General features: G+C 37.0%; 1 protein-coding gene across 1 annotated transcript in view; it reads left to right on the forward strand.

Annotated features, from left to right (window-relative positions):
* The window catches only part of ARID4B (AT-rich interaction domain 4B), a 102048-nt gene extending 79759 nt beyond the window's left edge, over nt 1-22289 (forward strand). Inside the window, exons 17-24 of the mRNA XM_070932553.1 lie at nt 5256-5507; nt 7917-8001; nt 9121-9307; nt 10130-11314; nt 16560-16670; nt 17168-17383; nt 18569-18715; nt 20537-22289. Of these exons, the coding sequence (XP_070788654.1) occupies nt 5256-5507; nt 7917-8001; nt 9121-9307; nt 10130-11314; nt 16560-16670; nt 17168-17383; nt 18569-18715; nt 20537-20667 (2314 nt within the window). The 3' untranslated portion in view covers nt 20668-22289. The remainder of the gene's footprint in view (nt 1-5255; nt 5508-7916; nt 8002-9120; nt 9308-10129; nt 11315-16559; nt 16671-17167; nt 17384-18568; nt 18716-20536) is intronic.

Raw genomic sequence — 22289 nt, forward strand, 5'->3', positions numbered from 1 at the left:
TTCGATAGACCTCACCGAGGCCTACCTCCATATCCCCATTCTCCCTTCCCATAGGAAGTTCCTTAGATTCTGTTACGGGGGTCGACATTACCAATATCGGGCCTTACCCTTTGGCCTCTCGTCGGCCCCTCGTACCTTTACCAAGGTACTGGCTGCCTTGGCAGCTTATCTTCGGGCCAGGTCTATCCGTCTACAATGCTATTTAGACGATATCCTAATCTTGTCATCTACCCATCAGGGCGCTCTTTCTGACTTGCAACTTACTGTCCGTACTCTGGTTTCCCATGGCTTTTCCATCAACATTGAAAAGAGCCATTTGACTCCCTCGACTAGTTTGCTCCATCTCGGGACCCTGATAGACTCAGTGGAGGGGAGGGTCTACCTCTCGCGTGAGCGACAGAAGAGTTTGCGATCACTGGTGGCTAACGTAAAACGTTCCAGGTCTGCCTCTCCCCTTGTCCTTTCCCAACTCCTGGGGAAGATGATATCCGCCATCTCTATCGTCCCATGGGCCCAGCTTCACTCGAGGGAACTTCATTGGTTCCTTTTACCCTGGCAGAAGGCAGGCAGAGGCACCTCTCATTCTCCCACTCCAATCCCTAGGAGGGTACTCAGGTCCTTAACTTGGTGGCAGTCATCGGCTTTATCCCGGGGTTGTTTTTTCTTTGACCCGCAGAGAGTGGTAGTGACAACAGATGCCAGTCTCCACGGCTGGGGAGCTCATTGTCTGGGCCAGATCGCGCAGGGGACCTGGACCGACGTCGAATCCCGTCGTCCGATCAACTGGCTAGAACTACGGGCGGTCTTCCTGGCCCTGCGTGCTTTCCGCCACATCGTAGCCAAGTCCCATGTCCTGGTCCTCACGGACAATATGACGGCGAAGGCTCACGTCAATCGCCAAGGGGGAACTCGATCTCGATCCCTGATGGCGGAAGCATGGCGGCTGGGACTCTGGTCGGAGATCCACCTCGCCTCGCTACGGGCGGAGCACATTTCAGGTGCCACCAATCTACAGGCGGACTGGCTGAGCCGTCAGCGACTGGACCATGCGGAATGGCATCTTCATCCGCACATCTTCCGGTTGATCGTGGCGCGCTTCGGGAGCCCAGTGATAGACCTCTTTGCCACAGTGGACAATTCACAATTGCCACGCTTCCTATCACGCTACCCATCACCTCATGCGGAGGCTGTGGATGCTCTCCGCTCCCCGTGGCCTCCAGGACTCCTCTATGCCTTTCCTCCGTTCTCTCTGGTCCCTCGGGTGCTTCGCAAGTTATTGATGGAACAGGCAGAGATTATACTTGTGGCTCCTTATTGGCCTCGCAGGCCTTGGTTCGCCGACCTCGTGTCCCTCTCGACATGCCGTCCGTGGCAGTTACCCCAACCGGAAGACGCATTGACACAGGGGACCGTGAGGCATCCGGACTTAGAGTGGCTCCGTCTGACCGCTTGGCGGTTGAGCGGCAGTCCTTCGCAGATGTCAACGTACCCGCAGAAGTAATCGACATCATTCAAGCGTCGCGGAGGCCCTCAACTAACAGGATTTACTCGGCCACCTGGCGAGCCTTCTGTACCTGGTGTGATCGTACTGGGGTTCAGCCTGTTCAAGCATCGATCCTCAATGTTCTGGTTTTTCTGCAGGAGGGTCTGGCCAGCGGCCTTTCGCCCAACACTCTGCGGCGGCAGGTGGCAGCGATTTCGTCAATACTTACCCTCGGCTCGTTGTCCTCTCTATCTCAGCATCCGCTGATTCGCCGTTTCCTACGAGGTGCTACGAACCTCTGCCCTCCAGTTCTACATAGGTACCCGACTTGGGATCTCTCGCTCGTTCTTAATTCGCTCACGGCGGGTCCATTTGAACCTTTACGGACAGTGAACCTTCGACTTCTCACGTGTAAAGTTGCATTCCTGGTGGCGATCACCTCAGCTCGCCGCATCTCGGAGGTGGCTGCCCTCTCTATACGGGAGGATCTCTGCGTTTTCCATGCGGACCGTGTGGTGCTCCGTCTAGATCCCACCTTTGTGCCAAAGGTCAATACCACCTTCCACCGCATGCAGGAACTGATTTTGCCTAACTTTTGTCCTCGACCGTCTCACCGCCTCGAACGGCGATGGCACTTGCTGGACGTCCGTCGGGCTCTGCGGATTTACATTAAGCGAACAGCGACTATCCGCAAAACGGAATCACTCTTTGTGTCTTTCTTGCCATGTTCCTTGGGCAACAAGGTGTCGGCCTCTACCATCGGTCGCTGGATTCGCCAAACGATAGCCAAGGCCTATGAGCTACGTGCTCTTCCGAGGCCTCCTCGTCTAATGGCGCATTCTACCCGTAGTGCGGCGACATCGGCGGCCTGGGTGGCCCAGGCATCTTTGCTGGAGATCTGCAGAGCGGCTACGTGGACTTCGCCATCCCCGTTTATTCAACACTATAAATTGGACAAATTTGCCTCGGCGGAGGCCGCCTTTGGTCGTAGAGTGTTGCAGCGGGTGGTTGAAGGGGGGATTGTTTCGGACCAGACTGGTCCCACCCCTTTGTAGGGACTTAAATCTTTGGTATGTCCCATCCTGGCTGCTGTCTCCACCCACAATGGAGAAGGGGCGTTGGTCCTACCTGAGACGCACCTTCTCGTGGGGTGGAGACAGCAGCCAGACCCTCCCTTCTCCAGTCTGTCCTCTATCTCTTGTGTATTGTCTTTCTTAAAGCTAGTGTCCCACACGCCGAGCCTCTCTTCTTGCCTTCACCAAAAGCTGGGTCTGCCCGGCAACAGGGGCGGGATTTAACAACTTTGATTGGCTCAGTCTACCAGCATAGCAGATGAGCACACCCCATCCTGGCTGCTGTCTCCACCCCACGAGAAGATGCGTCTCAGGTAGGACCAACGCCCCGTAACCTAAATCTGATCCATTGTTTCCAATTTATTGCAAATCAGCTAGGCATCTACCAGGAAGTAGCCCCAACTCCACTAGATGGCCATTCTCATTTCATACTACCATAATACTAAACTATTGTCATGCTAAAAGGATAGAATTACCAATTAACATAGTCTCATTCATATAGCATATAGCTTTAGGTATTTTGAAATAAGAATTAAAATATACTGGTGATATAAATAAGTATAAAGGAAAAGAAGGGAATGGGAGATAAATTCTATATGTTGTTTTTAGATCTCCTTAATATTATTTAAGAAGAGTATTTATAATTTCCAGTGTCCACTACTGAAAATCACTTAAACAGTTCTGCTCACTCAATGGCAATTTTCTGTTTAGTTTTTAAAAATATTTGAACTTTTTATGCTTCCTCCTTTGCCATCATCAGCATACCAATTTTGCAATGCTGTACTTTTTTATATTGTAGTATGAGAAAAATATTACAATACGGGATTTTCTGTTCAAAAATATTTTAAATAAGAAAAGTTATTTAAGTGATCCCCAAATATTTTCAGTATACTGCACACTTTTAACACTTGTTACAAGTGTTAACTTTTAGTTAAGTGTCAATAGTACTAAAAATATTAACGTACAGTTTGATCTTTTTTGGGAGACTGGTTATATTACTAAGAAAGAAATATGTACTAAAATGAACTTTCATAACCTAACTAGTGGGAGAGAGCTATTAAATTGTGTTAAATTAAAAGTTGGGGTTTTTTTTTGGACAAATCAAAAATTACAGTTTAGATTTGTCATTTCTACCTCAACATTTCTATTGTTAATTGTAATCTGTTCAACCATGCTTATTGTGGGTTGAGATTCTCTTTAACTTAATGCTCAGATATTAAACATAATTGTTTTTAATGCCACGAGTTAAATTCATTACTAGAGAAAAATATAGAGAAATAATATAAAGCAGGGGTCAACTGCAGAAATAACTAGAGCTTTGTTCTGTTTGTCATAACTATTACCCAGATTAAGGATCAGGCTAATTTTTTATACAGGTAGTCCTTGATGTAATATTGGTACCAGAATTTCTGCTGCTAAGCAAGCTGGTTGTTAAGTGAGTCACGCCCAATTTCATGATTTTTTTTGCCACGTTGTTAAGCAGATCACTGCAGTTAAGTGAATCATGCAGACATTAAGCAAATCCGGCTTCCTCTCTTGGCTTTGATTGTCAGAAGCTGGCTGGGAAGGTTGCAAATTGTGACCACATGACCTTGGGACATTGCAACCATTGTGAAAACATGCCAGTTGTCAAGTGTCCAAATTTTGATCATATGCCTCTGGGGATGCTGCAATGGTCAATGTGAGGACCGGTTATAAGTAACTTTTTTCCACACTGTTGTCACTTTGAATGGTCACAAAATGAATGGTTGTAAATCAAGGATTATCAGTACTGGGTAAAATAATGTGACTTCAGCAGAAGCAGGCAAAGTTTACTGCCATCTAGTATATTCATTTCTGGTCTACCTAATCAAATGCAGACCTTAATTTTGAGTTCTTTCCTTTCCCAAACTAAAATTCAGTAGAGAAAATAAAGCCCCTGTCCAGCATTTAATAGGGATGGAAGCCTATAATGAAATATTTCTTACAAAGTCTGAAAACACAATAAATGCCGTACTGTGTTTTAAAGTTTATATTATTTTGAAACTCTCAATAATATTTCTATTGTTTAGAAATATTTTTTCTTTGAGCTTCATAATACTCTGAAATACTCACTTGAGGCTTAGGTTACTGCTTCAACTTTGACAAACACTAGTTCAAAGCATTTCTGAATGTTCTGGTTATATAAACTAAGATATTAATCACAAATAAATAAAATAGAACAAAATAATCAGGTGAGCTTTCTAAACAATCTGTTACCGATTGAGCCATCATAACAAAGTCACTAAGATGATACAATTTCAAGGGAGAGGGAAACATTCTTCAGATAAGAATAATTTATCCCCGTAGCATTGTAACATACATCTTTAGCTTCCAGAGATAGTAATGAAACATTTTCATTAAACCAAGTCATCTTTTAAAATCTTCCGTAAAATGCCTCTTTTTGTCACTACTCTGATTGTTTGCTGTTTTCTTGTCAGTTGCCAACTCTAATTAAAAATCACTCATCTTTAAAGGAATTCATATATACATGTATGTATACATATATACCACACATATACAAATGTGTGTATATAGCTATATCTTTCTATCTATACATATAAATATATATGGAACCTACTATTCCTTCTGTGCATCCCCAATATTAATCAGTATACACCATTTGGCACGGAACATTTTTTCAATATTTTTATTAACTGACATTTTTTAAACCTTTCAAGCGATGTCACCATTAAGGAAGAAGATGAAGATGAAGAAGGAGAAGAGGAGGAGGAGGAAGATGATGATGAGGAGGAGGAGGAAGATGACAGAAATGAAGAGGAAGAGTTTGAGTGTTATCCACCAGGCATGAAAGTCCAAGTGCGGTATGGACGAGGGAAAAATCAAAAAATGTATGAAGCTAGTATTAAAGATTCTGAGATTGAAGGTGGAGAAGTCCTTTACTTGGTGCACTACTGCGGATGGAATATGAGGTAATTGAGATTTAGCTAGTGATTACTTCCTTTAAAACACTCTAAAATACACTTGTATGTTCTATAACAAATAGAATATTACTGATCTGTGAAGATCATCATACTACTTAAAATTATTTTTATTCTAAGAGCAAAATAGCTTAGTAAGTTACCTGTAAATAAATAAAAAATCTCATTGAGTCAATCTCCTGCCTCAGTTTTATCTTAATATTGAGCAGTGAAATAGCATGTACATTTCTTATTCTGCTGTCATGTTATGTTGAACAAAATAGTTCTTCACATTTTTCAAAACCTAAAGTCAAACATTTTAACTTGTGGTAGAAGTGAGATGAGATTTCATTTGGAAAATCTGGATTAAATCGAATAACCATTCTCTCTGAGTACCTAGAATCTTGATCTATACTTTCATTTGGTCAAACTTAATTTCTTGTTGCCATATATTTCTTAAGAAGATCCATCTTCGCATAATCTTGTATTTCTACGTCTGAGCATCTTCTCTTTATTCTGGCTTATTGCCATAACTTTAGTGCTTTTGGGGAAACAGTAAATTTGATATTTTGGCCAAAACATTCTTGTCATCTTTTAAGCCATTAACTAAGTATTCCAATCTATGTAGTTCCTGTATTGCTCAAATCTTCATATCTTTCAGACATTTTCTTTATTGAAATATTCTTTGCAAAGACTTTGTAACTGGCCTTTTATTTCTGGATATTACTAAATAAGCTCCTTGTCATCTTTGCTTACCATCTGCATTACTTTTATCAGTAATTTTGTCTAGGAAGACCAAAGAAAGGGCATGCTAAACTCTTTGGGTGTTGGCCAAACATGAGTCATAACTGAAAAACCTTATCATGCTTACATCTTAATTTTTATAACTGAATTGTTTAAAAATGACGTCATCACTAATCAGAAAAACAAAAAGCTGGTATTGAAGATCCTGAATGTTAGGATTCTTATTTTCTTTTGCTTTCTTAACTTGTGCCTCATTTACGTTCCTTTTTAACTTCATGGGATATGTATTTCAGAAAAGTAAAGGAATGGGTTTTATGTCATAGAATATGTACTTTCAGAATTCAAGTGTGAATGGAAGCTTTCACACTTGAGTATGTATTTTCAGAATTATTTTAATTTTAACGGATGTTGTTTAGATACTGTTTATATAAGGGCTTTTATTCTAGCTTCTCTTGAGTATGATGCTGAGATGTTGTATACAGTAGGAGATATACTTTAAAGGCAAAGCAATGTGTTTGTAGCTGGATCCAATCTGATTTGTTCATGGGGACCAGAGATTTAGTCTTCCAAGCTTTCGGATTACTGCTGGAGCATATGGTTGTAATTCAGATTTCCCATTGAGGTTGTGTTTCTACCCAGAAAAACTTCTATTTGTACCACAAACCTTACACGTATACCCTGGACTTCTTACCTTAGATTACACGGATAGAGTAGTGCTTTATTTTGACATAAATCATATAGTAAGCATGTGTGTTTGTATGTGTGTTTACATGAATGAGATTGCTTTAATGATTGTATTTCTAACTGCTTGGGTATTTCCTTTATGTTCTTCCTTTGTGTTAAAAATATGCTATTGTAATTCACTGTATTCTGCGTTCTACCAGAATATTTTAAGATCGCTATATAGATAGCTCACATGATTGCATGTGCCAGATGACTTAGATAGAATAGTATGAATTATTCTGATTAAAAGATTACTTAGCAGTAGTATAATATTCTTACTTCATTAGTCTTTTTTAGTTTGGGAGAATGAGGGAGGGTAGCTAACGAAATATGTTAATTCTGATTATATCAATGCTTATTTGGATTGTGTAATTTGAATTAAATTCTAAATATATGTTGTTGATGGGAGAAAGAATCTAGTGACAATTTCCTTAATTTCTACTTCAGAACTATTATAAGTCTTATAGGAGTATGGAAGCATAGCAATTTTTTTTTGTAATCAAAATAACAGCTAGAGTTCATATTCTGGAACAGATATTGTAGATAGATTGGATTTACCTTTGTCTTGCATTCTTTAGTGTTTTCTCTCCTCCAAGTCTGCTCTAGAATGCTGGTTGACTGGAATCTGTAAAGCAGATTTCAGAAAATGGGTTGAGAAAGGGAACTCTTCTTGCCTGGTCAAACGTTTGCTAATTTGACACTGGATTTAGCTGTACAATTTTAATACTGCTAATGCTAATATCATGTTTCATGTCTCTGCTCCATTTTAATAGGAAGCCATCCTGAAATATGCCCAGTATAATCATTATTGTTGTTACATAATGAACATGAAAATATATTGAATTGTTAGAGAAGATATGATTTTATAAAATGTATATTTTATAAAGTGTTTTTCTGTAGCCTACATTTAATTATCTCCAAAATGTAAAGTGTATGTATTTCAATTCTTTCTAGGTATGATGAATGGATAAAAGCGGACAAGATAGTGAGACCAGCAGACAAAAATGTACCCAAAATAAAGCATCGAAAGAAAATAAAGGTAGATTATTTTAGACTGCTGATGCTGAATATTACATCGAAATAGAAAGAAAGACTGTCATGATTTACTATTGATAGCAGCTGTTCTAGCTGGAGGAAAAAGAGTTACACAGGGACTTCATTTTCATATTTGCTTGTCATTATGCCACTCATTATGAAGTAACATAGTGTCTTCTGCTGATTTGTCAATAAAGCTGATAATTAACAAATCTGATTACTGTATTTCAAATTATGTTACCATTTTTATTCAGAAACAACAAGTAGTTACTGGTATACTGATAATCATTTGATGAACTACATTATTTGTCTTAGTAAGCAAACTTTGTAGTCTGAAGATTTTTCTTCCCATACATAGCAGGTCAGTGATGCAAAACAAGGCGGTTAAATAACCATACAAAGAGCTAGAACTTATTTAAGACCACATAATGATCATAATCTATCATAGCTACAGAAATAAACATCATGAATAGACTTGAATCAATTTTTAAAAACCCTCCAATTTGTTCCTCAAAATGAAGAAATTCAAAAATCCTACCCTGCCTATTTGCATTATTTTGCTACTGTAAACTTGAATTCTTCCCAACCTCTAAACATTGCCCTCGAGCTGTTTAAATCTTTTCAATGCTTTCCAAGTCATTGAATAGAACCCACCTGTGAACAGTAATAATGTATCTTAATTACCAGTTTGAAAAATGGATACCTAAAATTCTATAAGATGTAGATATATATCAGATAAGAAGTGAAATGGTTCTGCACAATATTAAGGTCTATAAAAGATTTACAAGTATATATTTTAGATATTTTTTTTAATAGTTTTTATTGATAGAAAATATACAAACAAACATAAATACATTAAGAAAACATGCAAAACAAACCAACATCAATTCAGTCCCCTGACTGACTCTTACAGTTTCTACATCGGTGGGTTATCAAGTTCTCTTATCTTTCTCTATTCATATTAGATACGTTTCTTCTAAACACATGTTTAGCATCTCAATTAGATTTACTTTATATGAATTCTTGCCATTTGATTTTGTTTTATTCTCAACATTCTGTTAACTCTTGATATAAGATAAATTATATGGGTATATTAATAGAATATTTCTTTTTTTTAAACTAGAATAAAGCTGATAAAGATGAGAAATATTCCCCCAAAGCATTTAAATTACGTCGTTCATCAAAACCACCATTTCATGTTGGTATATCGCCTGAGATGGCATCCAAACCAGACAGCGCTGAAGCCAAAACTTCTGAACTAGCTCCAAATAAATCTTTAGAGATTATTTCTATCCTTAATGGACTGCAAGGTAATGAGCACAAAAATGTATTTCTTTCTGAGAGGAACAATTCCAAGTCCTTGATCTTCATGACAGTCCAAAGACAGACCCATTTGTGGTTTTTAAGCTGCTCCTATGAGAAACCATAATTTGAGCAGGATGCATAATCACATAGTTTGTGGTTTGGCATACCCAAATTCCAGTTAATTTGGCTTCCCATGACATGGGAACATTCTGAGCTACTTATTCAGGCCTTCTTTGTTTTTTTAAAATTAGATTGAATGTCTCTATCATGTTGATAGAGTTTGGCTTTTGTTTTTTATCTCCTTGTTTAAGAATAAATATATAGTGTTCTATGCCAGTGTATTGTTGTTATCTCTTTTTTTTATGTTGTTAGCTTTCTACCATTCTAGATTCATCTGTTCCTGTGCTTATAGTACTAAAATTATAATTCCAATTTTAATTTTGTTTAACCTGAGTATCCTTTTAGTGTTCACCTCTTTCCAATTTTTAATCAGAACTTTAGATGAGTTCAAGTATTTGTGTTTGTATATCAGACTTTTGGCTGATTGAAGTGATTTCCATGAAATCCATTTGAGTAAGATGATAAGCCATTGTTGGACATATATAATTTTACTTAATTCTTTGTAGGGCTACACAACTTTTTTTTTTGCCTGAATGGTTCATCAAATAGATTTAAATATATATATTTATATTTAAAAAATAAATCCAAATAGGGATACTACCCACAGGGAAGTTAAAGACTAATTCAGGTTTGTGTGAAACATATCTAAATATAGGATTTGGATGCTAGAGGAGTTGATTTTCTTACTTTTCCCCCCCCTCCCATAGCATCTGAAAGCTCAGACGATAGTGAACAAGATGATGACCAAAGTGCTCCAAATGTCTATAGCAATGGGAAGGAAGATCCTCAAGATGAAGCTTTGACCCAAGACAATAATGAAGTTTGTCTGAAAGAGCAAATTAGCTTATCGACGCCAGAAGAGGCAGTAACCCTTGGAGATGCTACAACATCCAAGCCAGTATCAAAATCCCCAGAAAGACCCCAGAAAGAATTGACAGAATTATCTGATGATACTGACTATGATGGTGACCATGCAAGTGCCAAGAAAAGGAAAGAGATAAAAAAGGAAGCAACAGATAAAATAAAACGCGGTAAACGAAGGTACTGTGTACCTGAAGAATGTTTAAAAACTGGGTCACCTAATAGTAAAGATGAAAAATCAAATGGAAAAGATATACTTAACTTGGAAAACAGCAGTAATAGTTCTTCAGATGAAGATGAAGTAAAAAATAAGTTAAAATTAACACCTAATAAGAAGTATAATGGATTAGATGATAAAAGAAAATCTTTACGGACAAATCCTTTCTTTCCTGGGTTCTCTGAAGTGTCAGAGAAGAGAATAAAACTTCTAAGTAACTCCGATGAAAGGCTTCAGAATACCAGAGCAAAAGACCGGAAAGATGTGTGGTCAAGTATTCAGGGACAATGGCCTAAAAAGACTCTCAAAGAACTTTTTTCAGATTCTGACACAGAAGCAGCAGCTTCTCCACCCCACGCTTCTCCTGAGCAGGCACCACCAGAGGAGCATCTGCAAACCCTTGAGGAAGAGGATACCTCTTTGTCTGATTCTAAAGTTGAAAGATCTTTGCCACTAAGCACAGATGCAAAACCTGTTGAAGAAAAGCCAGCTGAAACGAACGACAAGAAAGTTGAGTTCCCAAGTAGTGGCAGTAATTCAGTTCTAAACACCCCACCCACCACACCTGAGTCACCCCCATCTGTAACAGTAGCAGATTCCAGCAGGCATCAGTCGGGCATATCTATTTCTGAAACCCTGGCACCAAGTCAAGAAGAAGTACGAAGCATCAAGAGTGAAACAGATAGCACAATTGAGGTGGACAGTATTGTAGGAGAACTGCAGGACCTTCAGTCTGAAGGAAATGTATCTCCTACAGGCTTTGATGCCAGTGTCAGCTCCAGCAGCAGTAATCAACCAGAACACACTGAGAAAGGTATAATAAATACAGTTCCATTTAGTATATGTCTATCTGGCTAGAGATTATGGAAGTTATGTTCCAATACATTCAGACAGTGCTGAGTTCAGAAAGGCTAATCTGCTTCATTATAGCCAACCATGGAATTGAGTAAGATAGTTTCAGTTTTCAGAGTGGCATTATTTATAGTATTTGCCCTGATGGAAGTGGTTGGGTGGAGAGTTTGCTAAACGATGATGCAGCTGGTTGTGAAGGTAATTTTAACCATACGGTATCTATTTGCCATTGCTAACAAACTCTGGTAGATCCTGTATTGTTTTTTTTCCCCTTTCAGGTTTGCTCTTTTGAGTTTTCTTATATTACCACCTATTCAAAATAGGTTTTTCATATCCTAGTTGAAAATGAGATGCTTAGAAGCTAGGGTAATATGGTCTCAGTGTTAGATCAGTAATCTTTTTAAAAAATTGAGTACTCTGAAGTTGGTAATAAAATATTTTTATTCCTATCAATACTCTTTTTAATAAACTACTGTGTTGAAATTTTAATTTAGTTTATTTTGCTAGTTAAACCACATCAATAGAACCAAAATATTTTTCTGGGTTTTTTTTTTCTTTTTCTTTTTCTTTTTAATCTGCACATTCTTGCATTCTAGCCTCACCTCACAAAACTAAAATATAAGTAATCCTCAACTTATGACCACAGTTGGGATCAAAATTTCTATTGCTAAGCAAGGCAGTTGTTAAAGTGAGCCACACCCAGTTTTCAGCCTTTTTGGCCAGCATAGTTAAGTGAATCATTGCAATTCTTAAGTGAATCCTATTGTTGTTAAGGGAATCCATCTTCTCTCATTGACTTTGCTTGTCAGAAGCTGGCTAGGAAGGTCACAAATGATGATCACATAGTCTAAGGACACTGCAGCTGTTGTTGATCACATGCCCATGGGGATGCTGTGACAGTCGTAAGTGTGAGGACAGTCATTAGTCACCTTTTTCAGTGCTGTGGTAACTTTGAATGGTTGTGAGTCAAGGATTACCTGTGCTGCAAAGGCCCATTGAAAATCAGTGATAAATCTTTGCTTTAGTAAAACTAATTCTCCCCCAAATAGCTTGGTTCATTTCAAGCATCTTCAGATCAAGCTTTAGGGTTTTGACTGCCTTTATTGACCTGAGGCTAATTCTGTCTGAAGATCTTATTGACATCTCATCAGTTTTAAGTGATATATTTTTCCCCATTCATAGACTAAAAGAAAAAACTTGCACAGTAAAACATTGCATAATCATTATCGATTACAGGCAGAGCTCATGCACATAGTATAACAGTGTTGACAATTTAAGGACAGATAATTGCCTTTATTATCTAATAAGTAACAATAAGTAAAATGAGTCAGAATACCATACAGATTTAGAAAGGAGAGGGGAAACAACTACAAAGATTTCTACTGCACAGAACTGACAGTATAACAAAACATAGGCTGTAATTCTATCACACCTGCACTATAGGGACTCCATCATGTATTAAATGGGATTTTCCTATATTTCTCTTCCAATACTACTGTGAGGAGAACATTAAAATGGATTGGGGATAAAGTTCTTCTGAATTTTGAAAGTAGTCTTGTACAAGTAATTGACTGATTTAAGATGTAGAAACTGGCTGCTAATAAATGCATCGTGGGGACAAGTGCATAGTCCAATTGACCTTCCATATCTAAAATCCTTTGTTTCAAACTTAAGTTAGCATGCTGTAACCCCAAAGGCAAAAGAGCATCCCAGAAAAACACAGAAATGAAATTTCATGTAATTATATTTTCTCCAGCAAGAATAAAAATCATTTGCTAATTAAAGTGGCCAATTCACCTGAGCTATGCAACAATTTCAATCAAAAATTAAAGATAATCCAGAGCCTATAAATACTTCTGCTTCTTAATGAAACATTATATTTGGGACACAGCAAGGGACAAGGAAAACATTTCTTGAGAATTTAGGTTTAACTAACCATCCTGCTACAAAGCTCTAATTGAATCCCATACAATAGCTGGGCATAACTTAACACCAGCTGGATAAACTGTGCAACTCAGTTAAAATAGAAAGCTTGTATAGCTGAGGATGATCTCTGTGTTCTTTGGGATACATAGTCCCTTGGGCATTTCAAGCTCCAGAGGCTTGGAAAGCCAGCCCTAAGTTTTTAAAATTTTTGACTTGTTTGATGATGTGTTCTCCTGTTTGCCAATTGTGTAACTCGGATGCTCAACTCTTAGACTTAGAATAGCTTATAACACATCAGTTTACAGGTTTTAACAATTCAAAGGCAAAACTACAACATAGTCAGCATATAAAAGTGAGTTGACATGTTATTGGCCCATTTTAGGATAGAAAATCTGGTTGCTTAAAATGGCTAAGTAGTGGGAGGTAACAAAGCAGCCCTGCCTTCTCTGTTTCTTTCACTGCTATTTCTTTGGTTAGATGTCCTTGTGCATTACATCTGACTTTTACTTCTGTTCTCATAAGTTTTAAATATTCATAGGAATAGATACTTGTCAATTAAGGAATCATTAAATTTGCATCACAGTTTGCTCCTGAATATTGAATTGAATCCAAGCTTAAGTCACTTAAAGCCACAAATAGGGATGAACCACATTTCAAAGAAGACTTTTTCCCAGATGTTTAGCACTATAGCATAAACTAATGTAAATCTGCCTGCCCTGAATCTTTGCCTGTTTGTCTTACAGGATCAATTCATATCCAATCTATCTAGGAATTAATTTGCAGGTGCTTAGTTTGCATTTTATTGATTTGGCAGCTATTAAGAAAATACCATGGTCGTAAGTGCTAATCCATACTTCCGAAAGGGCAGTTTTTGCTGGCAAAAAAGTCACAAATCATAATCATGTGATCGTGGGATGATGCAACTAGTTGTAAAGACGAGCAGGTTGCCAAGCGCTTGAAATGTGATCATGTGCCCAGAGGATATTTTACAATGCCAGAAAGTGCTTTATGGGTCATCATAATTTTAAATGGTTGTTATGTGACTGGTAGTAAGTCAAGAACTACATCAGTCTTACCATCAGTCTAAGAAGACTTATCTAATAACACCTGGGCAAGCTTTGTTATGAAAATAGCAGGATAGTAAAAGAATTCTATCAAATGTTGTTAAATATATTTGGACAATGATCAATGATTGGTTGGCAACTGTAAACTTAAATGAGTAGCGTTCAGCAACACTACTTTATTACCAACCAAAAATGGGTTACTACCAGTCTAATAATATATTTGCCAATATCACTGGTAATAGATCCATTTAATACTGCCAGATTCAGTTTAAAAAGCACTTTTGTATAAAGCAAAATTTTATAAAGCAGAACCCTTTAAAATTCCCAATCTTGTTATTGGATTGTTGCAATAACAGTGGCAATATTATTATCTGATCTGGGGATTGACTATGCAATTTGATCACAGGCTCATCATCAATCCCAGTTTTTGAACTGAAGTTTCCAGCCAGTATAAAATACATTGATGGAAACCTACTTAATAAACCTAATTTTATTTTTCTTCCCACAGTTTTGATTTGAACTCGAATAAGTAAGGGAGGAATGAATATATTAACAATAAATGACTCTTGAAGAATTTAAATAATGCAGGGCATTTCAATTTTTCACATTGTTTGACATATTGTAGGGATTGCAAACTAGTGATTTGGACCTGTAAAGAAGTGGAAACTAACAAACAAGACAAATGTAAAGCTTCCCCTATCCCACTCCAAATTCTGCTTCCACAACAATACTTCTTACAATCCTCCAAGCTCAATGCTCCCACATGCCATTTTTCTTGTGACAAAACTACATCATAATTGGAGATACAAACTAGGATATTTTCTTCTGACTTTCCAGCCTGTAATGATCCAAGGATAGGGCATACAGTGTGAGTTAGATAAATATTGTTCGGCTTGCCTAGAGGCGATTTCAGAGATGTGTCTGGGGGATCTTAAAATCTAGTGAAAGCCCCTATTCTAACAAGGTCTGATATTCTCAGATGGCCCATAGCAGTTCATAGAGTACCCTTTGGTGAAGGTGAGATAATGGAAAAGATAGAAGTAGAAATGAGAGTGAGCTAGAAAGTGGAACAGAGAACTGTTCTACTGCTTCTGTAATTTGCATCCCTTGTCCAGAATTATCTTCCTAAAATATGAAGAATTGCTTTGAAGTGGCTCTATTCTTCTATCTTAAGACAGCTTTCAAATTATGTAATTTGGGGATAGTTGCTGTGTGAAAGGGGAAATATAAGGAGCTCCTTATAGCTCTCTTCTGTAAAATATGGAGCTGGGTACTATTAATATACTAATAATCCCCAAATGATCCCTGTAACATTATCAAATAAGGGTTTGTTTCTCCTGAAAGCCTACTGCAGTCAAAAGTAGATTCAGTGAAGGATAATAAACTAAAATTGAATCCAGGCAAGATGGAGGTGCTCATTGGAGGGAGGGGAGGAGGGTGTCACAGTTCCAAAAAGTTGGTAGATCTTCCTGTACTGAATGAAGTCATGTTGTCCCAGATAGAGAAAATGAAGAGTTTCAGTGTGTGTGTGTGTATATCCCAAACTTTCTCTGGAGGAGGCAATGGCCAGGAATGCCTTAATTCACCTCAGATGACATGTCAATTACATATCTTCCCAGAATAAAATGACCATGTAATTAGTTCATATGCTGTTTACATTCAAGCCTGATTAGTGTATTGGTTTCTATGTGGGGCTGCCTTTATGTCTAGTCCAGAATCTTCGGTTGAGAGAGATTATGTGAGGTTCATAATCCTTTCCTATTTAGTATGAGTAAGATTTTAACCAGTAGTGGGTACCACTTACCTTTGCTACCGGTTCTGAACTGGGAGCGTGCAGGCGGCACTTCTGCGCATGTGCAGAACCTTCTGCGCATGCGCAGAGCATCCGTGATCATGTCCGGGTGGGTGGGTGGAGCCTTCTGCCGCCACCACTACTGGTTTGCCCGAACCGGGGCGAACCAGTAGAAACCCACCACTGATTTTTAACTATGAATTTTTGAAAATTCTGTTCTCTCACTTCCTTTTAAAATGTTACTGCACTTTAAAATGTTATGTTAAGCTGCAGCCATTTTGAAGCCAGTTGCACTGTTTCCAACTAGGTTGTAAAAAGGTTATCACTGCAAAATAGTAGATTGTGGCAAAATGATATAATGATAAAAATTAAAATGTGTTTCTGATATATTCATGTAAAAATATCTTGTTTTGATGTTAATAAAGCTTGTACAGGCCAGAAAAGACTTAAAGATAGCCAAGGTGGTGGTCCCTCGAAAAAACAGAAAAGAAGTCATAAAGCATCTGTGGTGAACAATAAAAAGAAGAACAAAAGTAGTAAGTATGGCAAATTGATGGAGTGTAAAACTTGGTCTTAAAACTTATGAATAGATCATGGGCTGAATCCAAAAGTATCCTTCTGAAGTCAGGAAGAAAGAAAAGTTTCATTCCGTGTATTTATATTGACAGAATAGAGAGGAAGCAATTTTTGCTGGTTCATTCTCTCTGAAGCCCTCTGATCTCCCCCAAAGCATTGAAGATCCTTTAAAAGTACTTCCCCTTCCTCTTTCAGCCTGCCAAAACATTCTAAATTGAACCCCGCTTAAAGATTGCTTCCACCCTTAGGAAACTGTGCAGTGCCCCCAAAGTGAGTCATATTCTTACTTATCTCTAAAAACAATACAAGTTTTTAATTTGTCTATAAAAATATTCCATTATATATTTTATTGGAGGACAAGAAGATAATGCTTTTTGTGATTGTATGTAAGTATTTGAAGTGCTGAAATGTTTATCAGTCTAAGCCTATAAAGTTCATTTGTTGTTTCTTCTTTCAGCAAACAGTAGTGATAGCGAAGAACTTTCTGCTGGAGAAAGTATTACCAAATCTCAGACAGCAAAATCAGTTTCTACAGGGGTGAAATCTCAGCATACAAAAGCTCCAACTAGAATACAGTCTCCTGGAAAATGTGGGAAAAATGGAGAAAAAGATTCCGATCTCAAAGAACAGAACAGTCGTTTGCCAAAACTTTACAAATGGAGTTTCCAATTATGTAAGTAAAGTTTCCTGTGGCTGAGTTTGCCTCTCCTGAATTCTGAAAGTGTACCAAGTGTTTTGAATTCAAATCTGCTGAATTCTCAAGAATGGACATAATCTTTCATTTCCATATGATGAAGTAAAATACAGTCAGTAAACTATATGAAAAAGCTCTAAAAAGTATAAGTAGTAGTAAAAGCTCAATTAAAGGGGAGAGGAGATTAAAGGAAATCTAATTACACCTAATTTATACCTACACTGTTCACCATACCTCTCCATAAATTTGTATTATTGAAAATCATTATTATTTCTATCCTATCCACACATGGATTCCTATGTTACTTTTCATTTCACTTTGCACTTCAGTGGAGCTGTAGAAGTTTCGTTGCTCCAGTTAACTTGTTTGTAACCAACACCCCCTTCCTCTAATAACAAGTTGAAATGACAAGGCACGTAGCTCCCAAAGTTTCACTCTTAACAGGTTAAGGAAAAAGTACCTGTACATTAACATTCAGATCCATACCCTTCATTGCATTATACACTCTTCATTGCATCATACAGCCTTCTTAAGTTTCATACAAACAACAGAATTCTCACATAATATTCCTAGTCCCAAACCTAACCCTAAGGATTCATTAAACCTTTATCCATAAGTAATTAAACAACCAAAAGGATTTTGCATATTTTTATTTTATTCTGCACTCCATATTGAATCTTTTAGTAAATATTCCATTTATTATTACATTGGCTTTATTTCCACCATGTTTATTGATTCAGGAAGGAGTTCTTAACTACATATTTATGGGAAAAGTTTTCACTTTATCATAGCCTTTCTTACTGTTTTTTTCAATTTTCGCTCACAAAAACAGTTCAGTCACAAGATGTGTAATTGTTAATTAAGTGACATACTGGTATAAATATCGTAATTACCCTATGCATAAATAACTAGCTCTGAGGGATTGAACAAACATAAGTTATGAAAATTGGTATCCACTGACTAATAAAAATATTATAAGCCTGAGCAACAGTTATCTATTCATTTTGTCAAGAATTGCTTTTTCCAAAGGGGCTGAGGAACTGGCATAGATTGGATTCCATTGTTGAGAGATGCTGAATATAATGCTTTATATGTATTGCTTTCACTAAATAAAAATGAACTGGGATTTTGATTTGGGCTAATAAAAGTTGCTTTATTTGCCAGCTGACTTAGAAAATATGACCAGTGCAGAACGCATTTCAATCCTTCAAGAAAAACTTCAGGAAATCAGGAAACACTACATGTCTTTAAAATCTGAAGTAGCTTCCATTGATAGAAGAAGAAAGCGTTTGAAGAAAAAAGAGCGGGAAAGTAAGTGATTAGGCTGAAATATGCCCCTCTCCCCCCCTCCCTTTTTTTTTTTTTTTTTTTTACTGGGACTAAATAGAATTCCTAAATTTAGAATTTCACCCTTAACTGTCTTTTAAAATATTACTCTGCAATTGTTAGGATTATATTTAATGACTTTGAATTGAAATTTCTTGTTTGAAAAAAGAAAATGTTTTTGTAAGAAAAGTTTTCATAACAGGCTTGGTTGTTCCATATGGGTTTTTAGATTTATAGAGTCTATAGAATTTTAGAGTCTTCTAGAGTCTAGAATAAGGATTAACACCTCTGTTTTATCTCACCTATTATTTTCAAGCTTAAAATCTGCAAATACAAATGGATTTTTAAAAATTCTCCTAGGGAGAGACACAGTAAAACAAAGGTCCACAAGTGGACTTAAGTTTTAACTTTGTTAGTATTGGTGGGCGGGGGGGATGCAAGCGAGTTTGGAAGAAAGAGAGTGTTATTTCATTACAATTATTTAGTCAACAACATCCATTTCTGGAGGGGTGAGTGGGAAAAACTAGCCAACTTTTTGCTTCACGCATAGATTTCTTAAAAATGGAGCTACTATAGGCATGGTTCAAACTAACATCTAAATACCAGCAACTAATTTTCATAATATCCACAAACTGTCACATTCTAGTATTTATCCTTATATTTCTGATAATTACTTCTGGCATGTGTAAGAAAAAGTTACACTTACCATCATCTTAAGTGCCATTTATTTAGAACTGAGCCAATTTCTTTCTATGTATCCCAACTCTGTATTCAATATGGCAGGGCCTTAACATTATTTTACATATTGACTGATAACAATGAACAATGCATTTGAGGAATATTCAATTCTGAAAGCAAGTGAAAACATACATAGGCCTTGGGGGCATAGTTTGTATGTATTTGGGCATTATTTGAACAAAGAATCTGCCTGATGCTGCAGTTTTAAATTCAGAAAAAGTACTCTGATGATTGCTTTTTATAGAAATTAAGTCTTGTCTGATTTACTGCTTTTAAGTTGGAAGTGCACTTATAAAGGAGCGCTAAATTATCTGGATTTCTTCAAAAATATAAAAGCAATTTGGTCATCCCACATATTTTTTTTCTTATTTTAAAATAAACAATGTAATACTACAAGATTTTAGTGAATTCTCAGAGATCCACTATAAAAATAGAGATAGTTAGCCTTATTAAGGGTGAAGTCTTCCCTTTTCTTAGCTTAATTCAGAATAAGAGTGTCCATAATTGTGCATAACTACAGCTAGTCCTCGATTTACAACAGTTCATTTAGTGACCATTCAAAGTTACAACAGCACTGAAAAAAGTGACTTATAACCGTTTTTCATACTTACGACCTTTTGTAGCATCCCCATGATCATGTCATCAAAATTCAGATGCTTGGTAATTGACTCATACTTACGACCATTGCTGTGTCCCAGGGTCACATGATCTCCTTTTGCAACCTTCTAACCAGCAGTCAATGGGGAAGCCAGATTCACTTAACAACCATGTTACTAACTTATCAACGGCAATGAGTTACTTAACCACTGTGGCAAGAAATATCATAAAATGAGGCAAAACTCATTTAATAAATGCCTCCCTTAACAACAGAAATCTTGGGCTCAATTGTGGCCATAAGTTACATTTTACAGTTACAAGGCCATAAATCCTTACAGTTACTTTGTAGACTACAAGGGTTAAGCAACTACTTTTCTAAAATATACATATGTATATGAACCACACTCTATTTTAGTTTCAGTAGCAAAGATTCAGATGGGACAATTTATTTGTTTTCTATTATCATTGCAGGTGCTGCTACCACATCCTCCTCTTCTTCCTCGCCTTCCTCCAGTACCATTACAGCAGCAGTTATGTTAAGTTTAGCAGACCCACCCGTGTCCAATTCATCACAGAATGGAATGTCAGTCGAGTGCAGGTGACAGCAAGACTTGCCGAAGCACTTTGCACTTAATGGCTGCTGAGAGCCACTTTTTATACTGCACAGTGGCACAAAATTCAGACAAGCACTATTTTGTATTTAAAAAAAATCTTGACAAGCTAACTTTGCACTTAAGTGCACTTTTATGAAGAAAAAGTACAACAGACTGCTTTTCCTCAAGCAATAATTGTTTCCAACTTGTCTGGGAATTGTATGCTGAATGAATTGAAGGCCTTCCACTGTGGCAAATGGAAGTTGTTCACTGCCAGTAGAATCAATGTGGTAAGCGTGAGTTGTTGGGTAGGCCAAATTAAAACATTAAAGTGGCTTACTGTTCACGTATTCCCTGGTATTTTGTTAAAGCTGGAACATTTGATATTTTTCCATTCTTTAGGAAAAATGAACCTATTTTCATTTTTACAAGATAATTGTTTTTTAACTGTTGCCTTAATGGTGACTATAACTGTACAAGTCAAGCACAGGTAATTCAGTTCCAAACCTGCCGTTAACAGGATGTTTCTCATCAGATTGACAACCAAATATAAGGATTCTGCTTAAAAGGCTGACAAATGTTTACAGGTTTGAATTAGGCAAAATAGGTTATCATGGGTTTTTGATAGCCCATGAATTGGAATGAAACTACTGTACTTTGCCATTTTTCTATGAATCAGTATTTTTTTTAATTTTGATAAAAATACATTGTGAAAAAGGAAGAAAACGGCTAACAAACTGTATTAAATCTTAATGTACAAAGATTGTATTTAGCCAGTTTAAAGTGTATATTTATTCATAATGAATTATAACACTTATATTTTTGTGTTTTCTTGTAAAAGTTTCTTTTCAGTTAAAGCAACAAATATTTCATTAGTAATGCTTATTTTATTATGAGCTGCAATTGAGAGGTCTTCAAGAAGGAGTAAAGGGTGTTAATATTAAGTCATTGTTGAGAAGAACATTGCCACAAAGGGATAGTTGTTTATAATATAAATAGCTAACTGAGTGGTTGAAATGATTTTTTTTTAATTGCCTTGTATAAAATCCAAAATCAACTCAGCTGTTTTCACTTCTATTGACTTTATGTTGTATGGAACCCATGCCCTCTCGTTTGGCACTTGTATTTAATTACACAACTTTGTAAGACATTTGTATATTGCGGGAGTGTTCATTCGAGCTATTTAATACCTGGCACTGTTAATACACAGTACTTTACTGTACAGATTGTTTTACTGTTTTAATTGTAGTTCTGTGTACTTCTTTTGGCTGGGCTTATGGGGGCTGGCATGTTTTTCTTTTTTTCTTTTTCTGGCAATACAACATGTAAGAATTTCAAACATTCTGTTTGTAGATGCTAGAGTGTCCGAATCTTTACATTTGACTTTTCTAAGAAAAGCCTTTTCAGTCTTAGTAGTGTGTGTTTAAAGGTAACTGATTTTATTGAAAATGGTTTCAAACTCTTCAGATATGTACAGGACTGTAAAAATTGTTGACAAACATTGAAGGAAAGGCATATAAAGAAAAGCTATAAAATATATATTAGGTTCTGCAGACAATGGAATTATGTAATATATTGTACAAATGTAAGCAAAGGCCTCTGAAATAAAATGCCATAGTTTGTGAATACTG

This window comes from Pituophis catenifer, unplaced genomic scaffold (genome assembly GCF_029215685.1).
Source record: "Pituophis catenifer annectens isolate HBS135680 unplaced genomic scaffold, rPitCat1.0.hap2 SCAF_1, whole genome shotgun sequence".
Classification (NCBI taxonomy): domain Eukaryota; kingdom Metazoa; phylum Chordata; class Lepidosauria; order Squamata; family Colubridae; genus Pituophis; species Pituophis catenifer.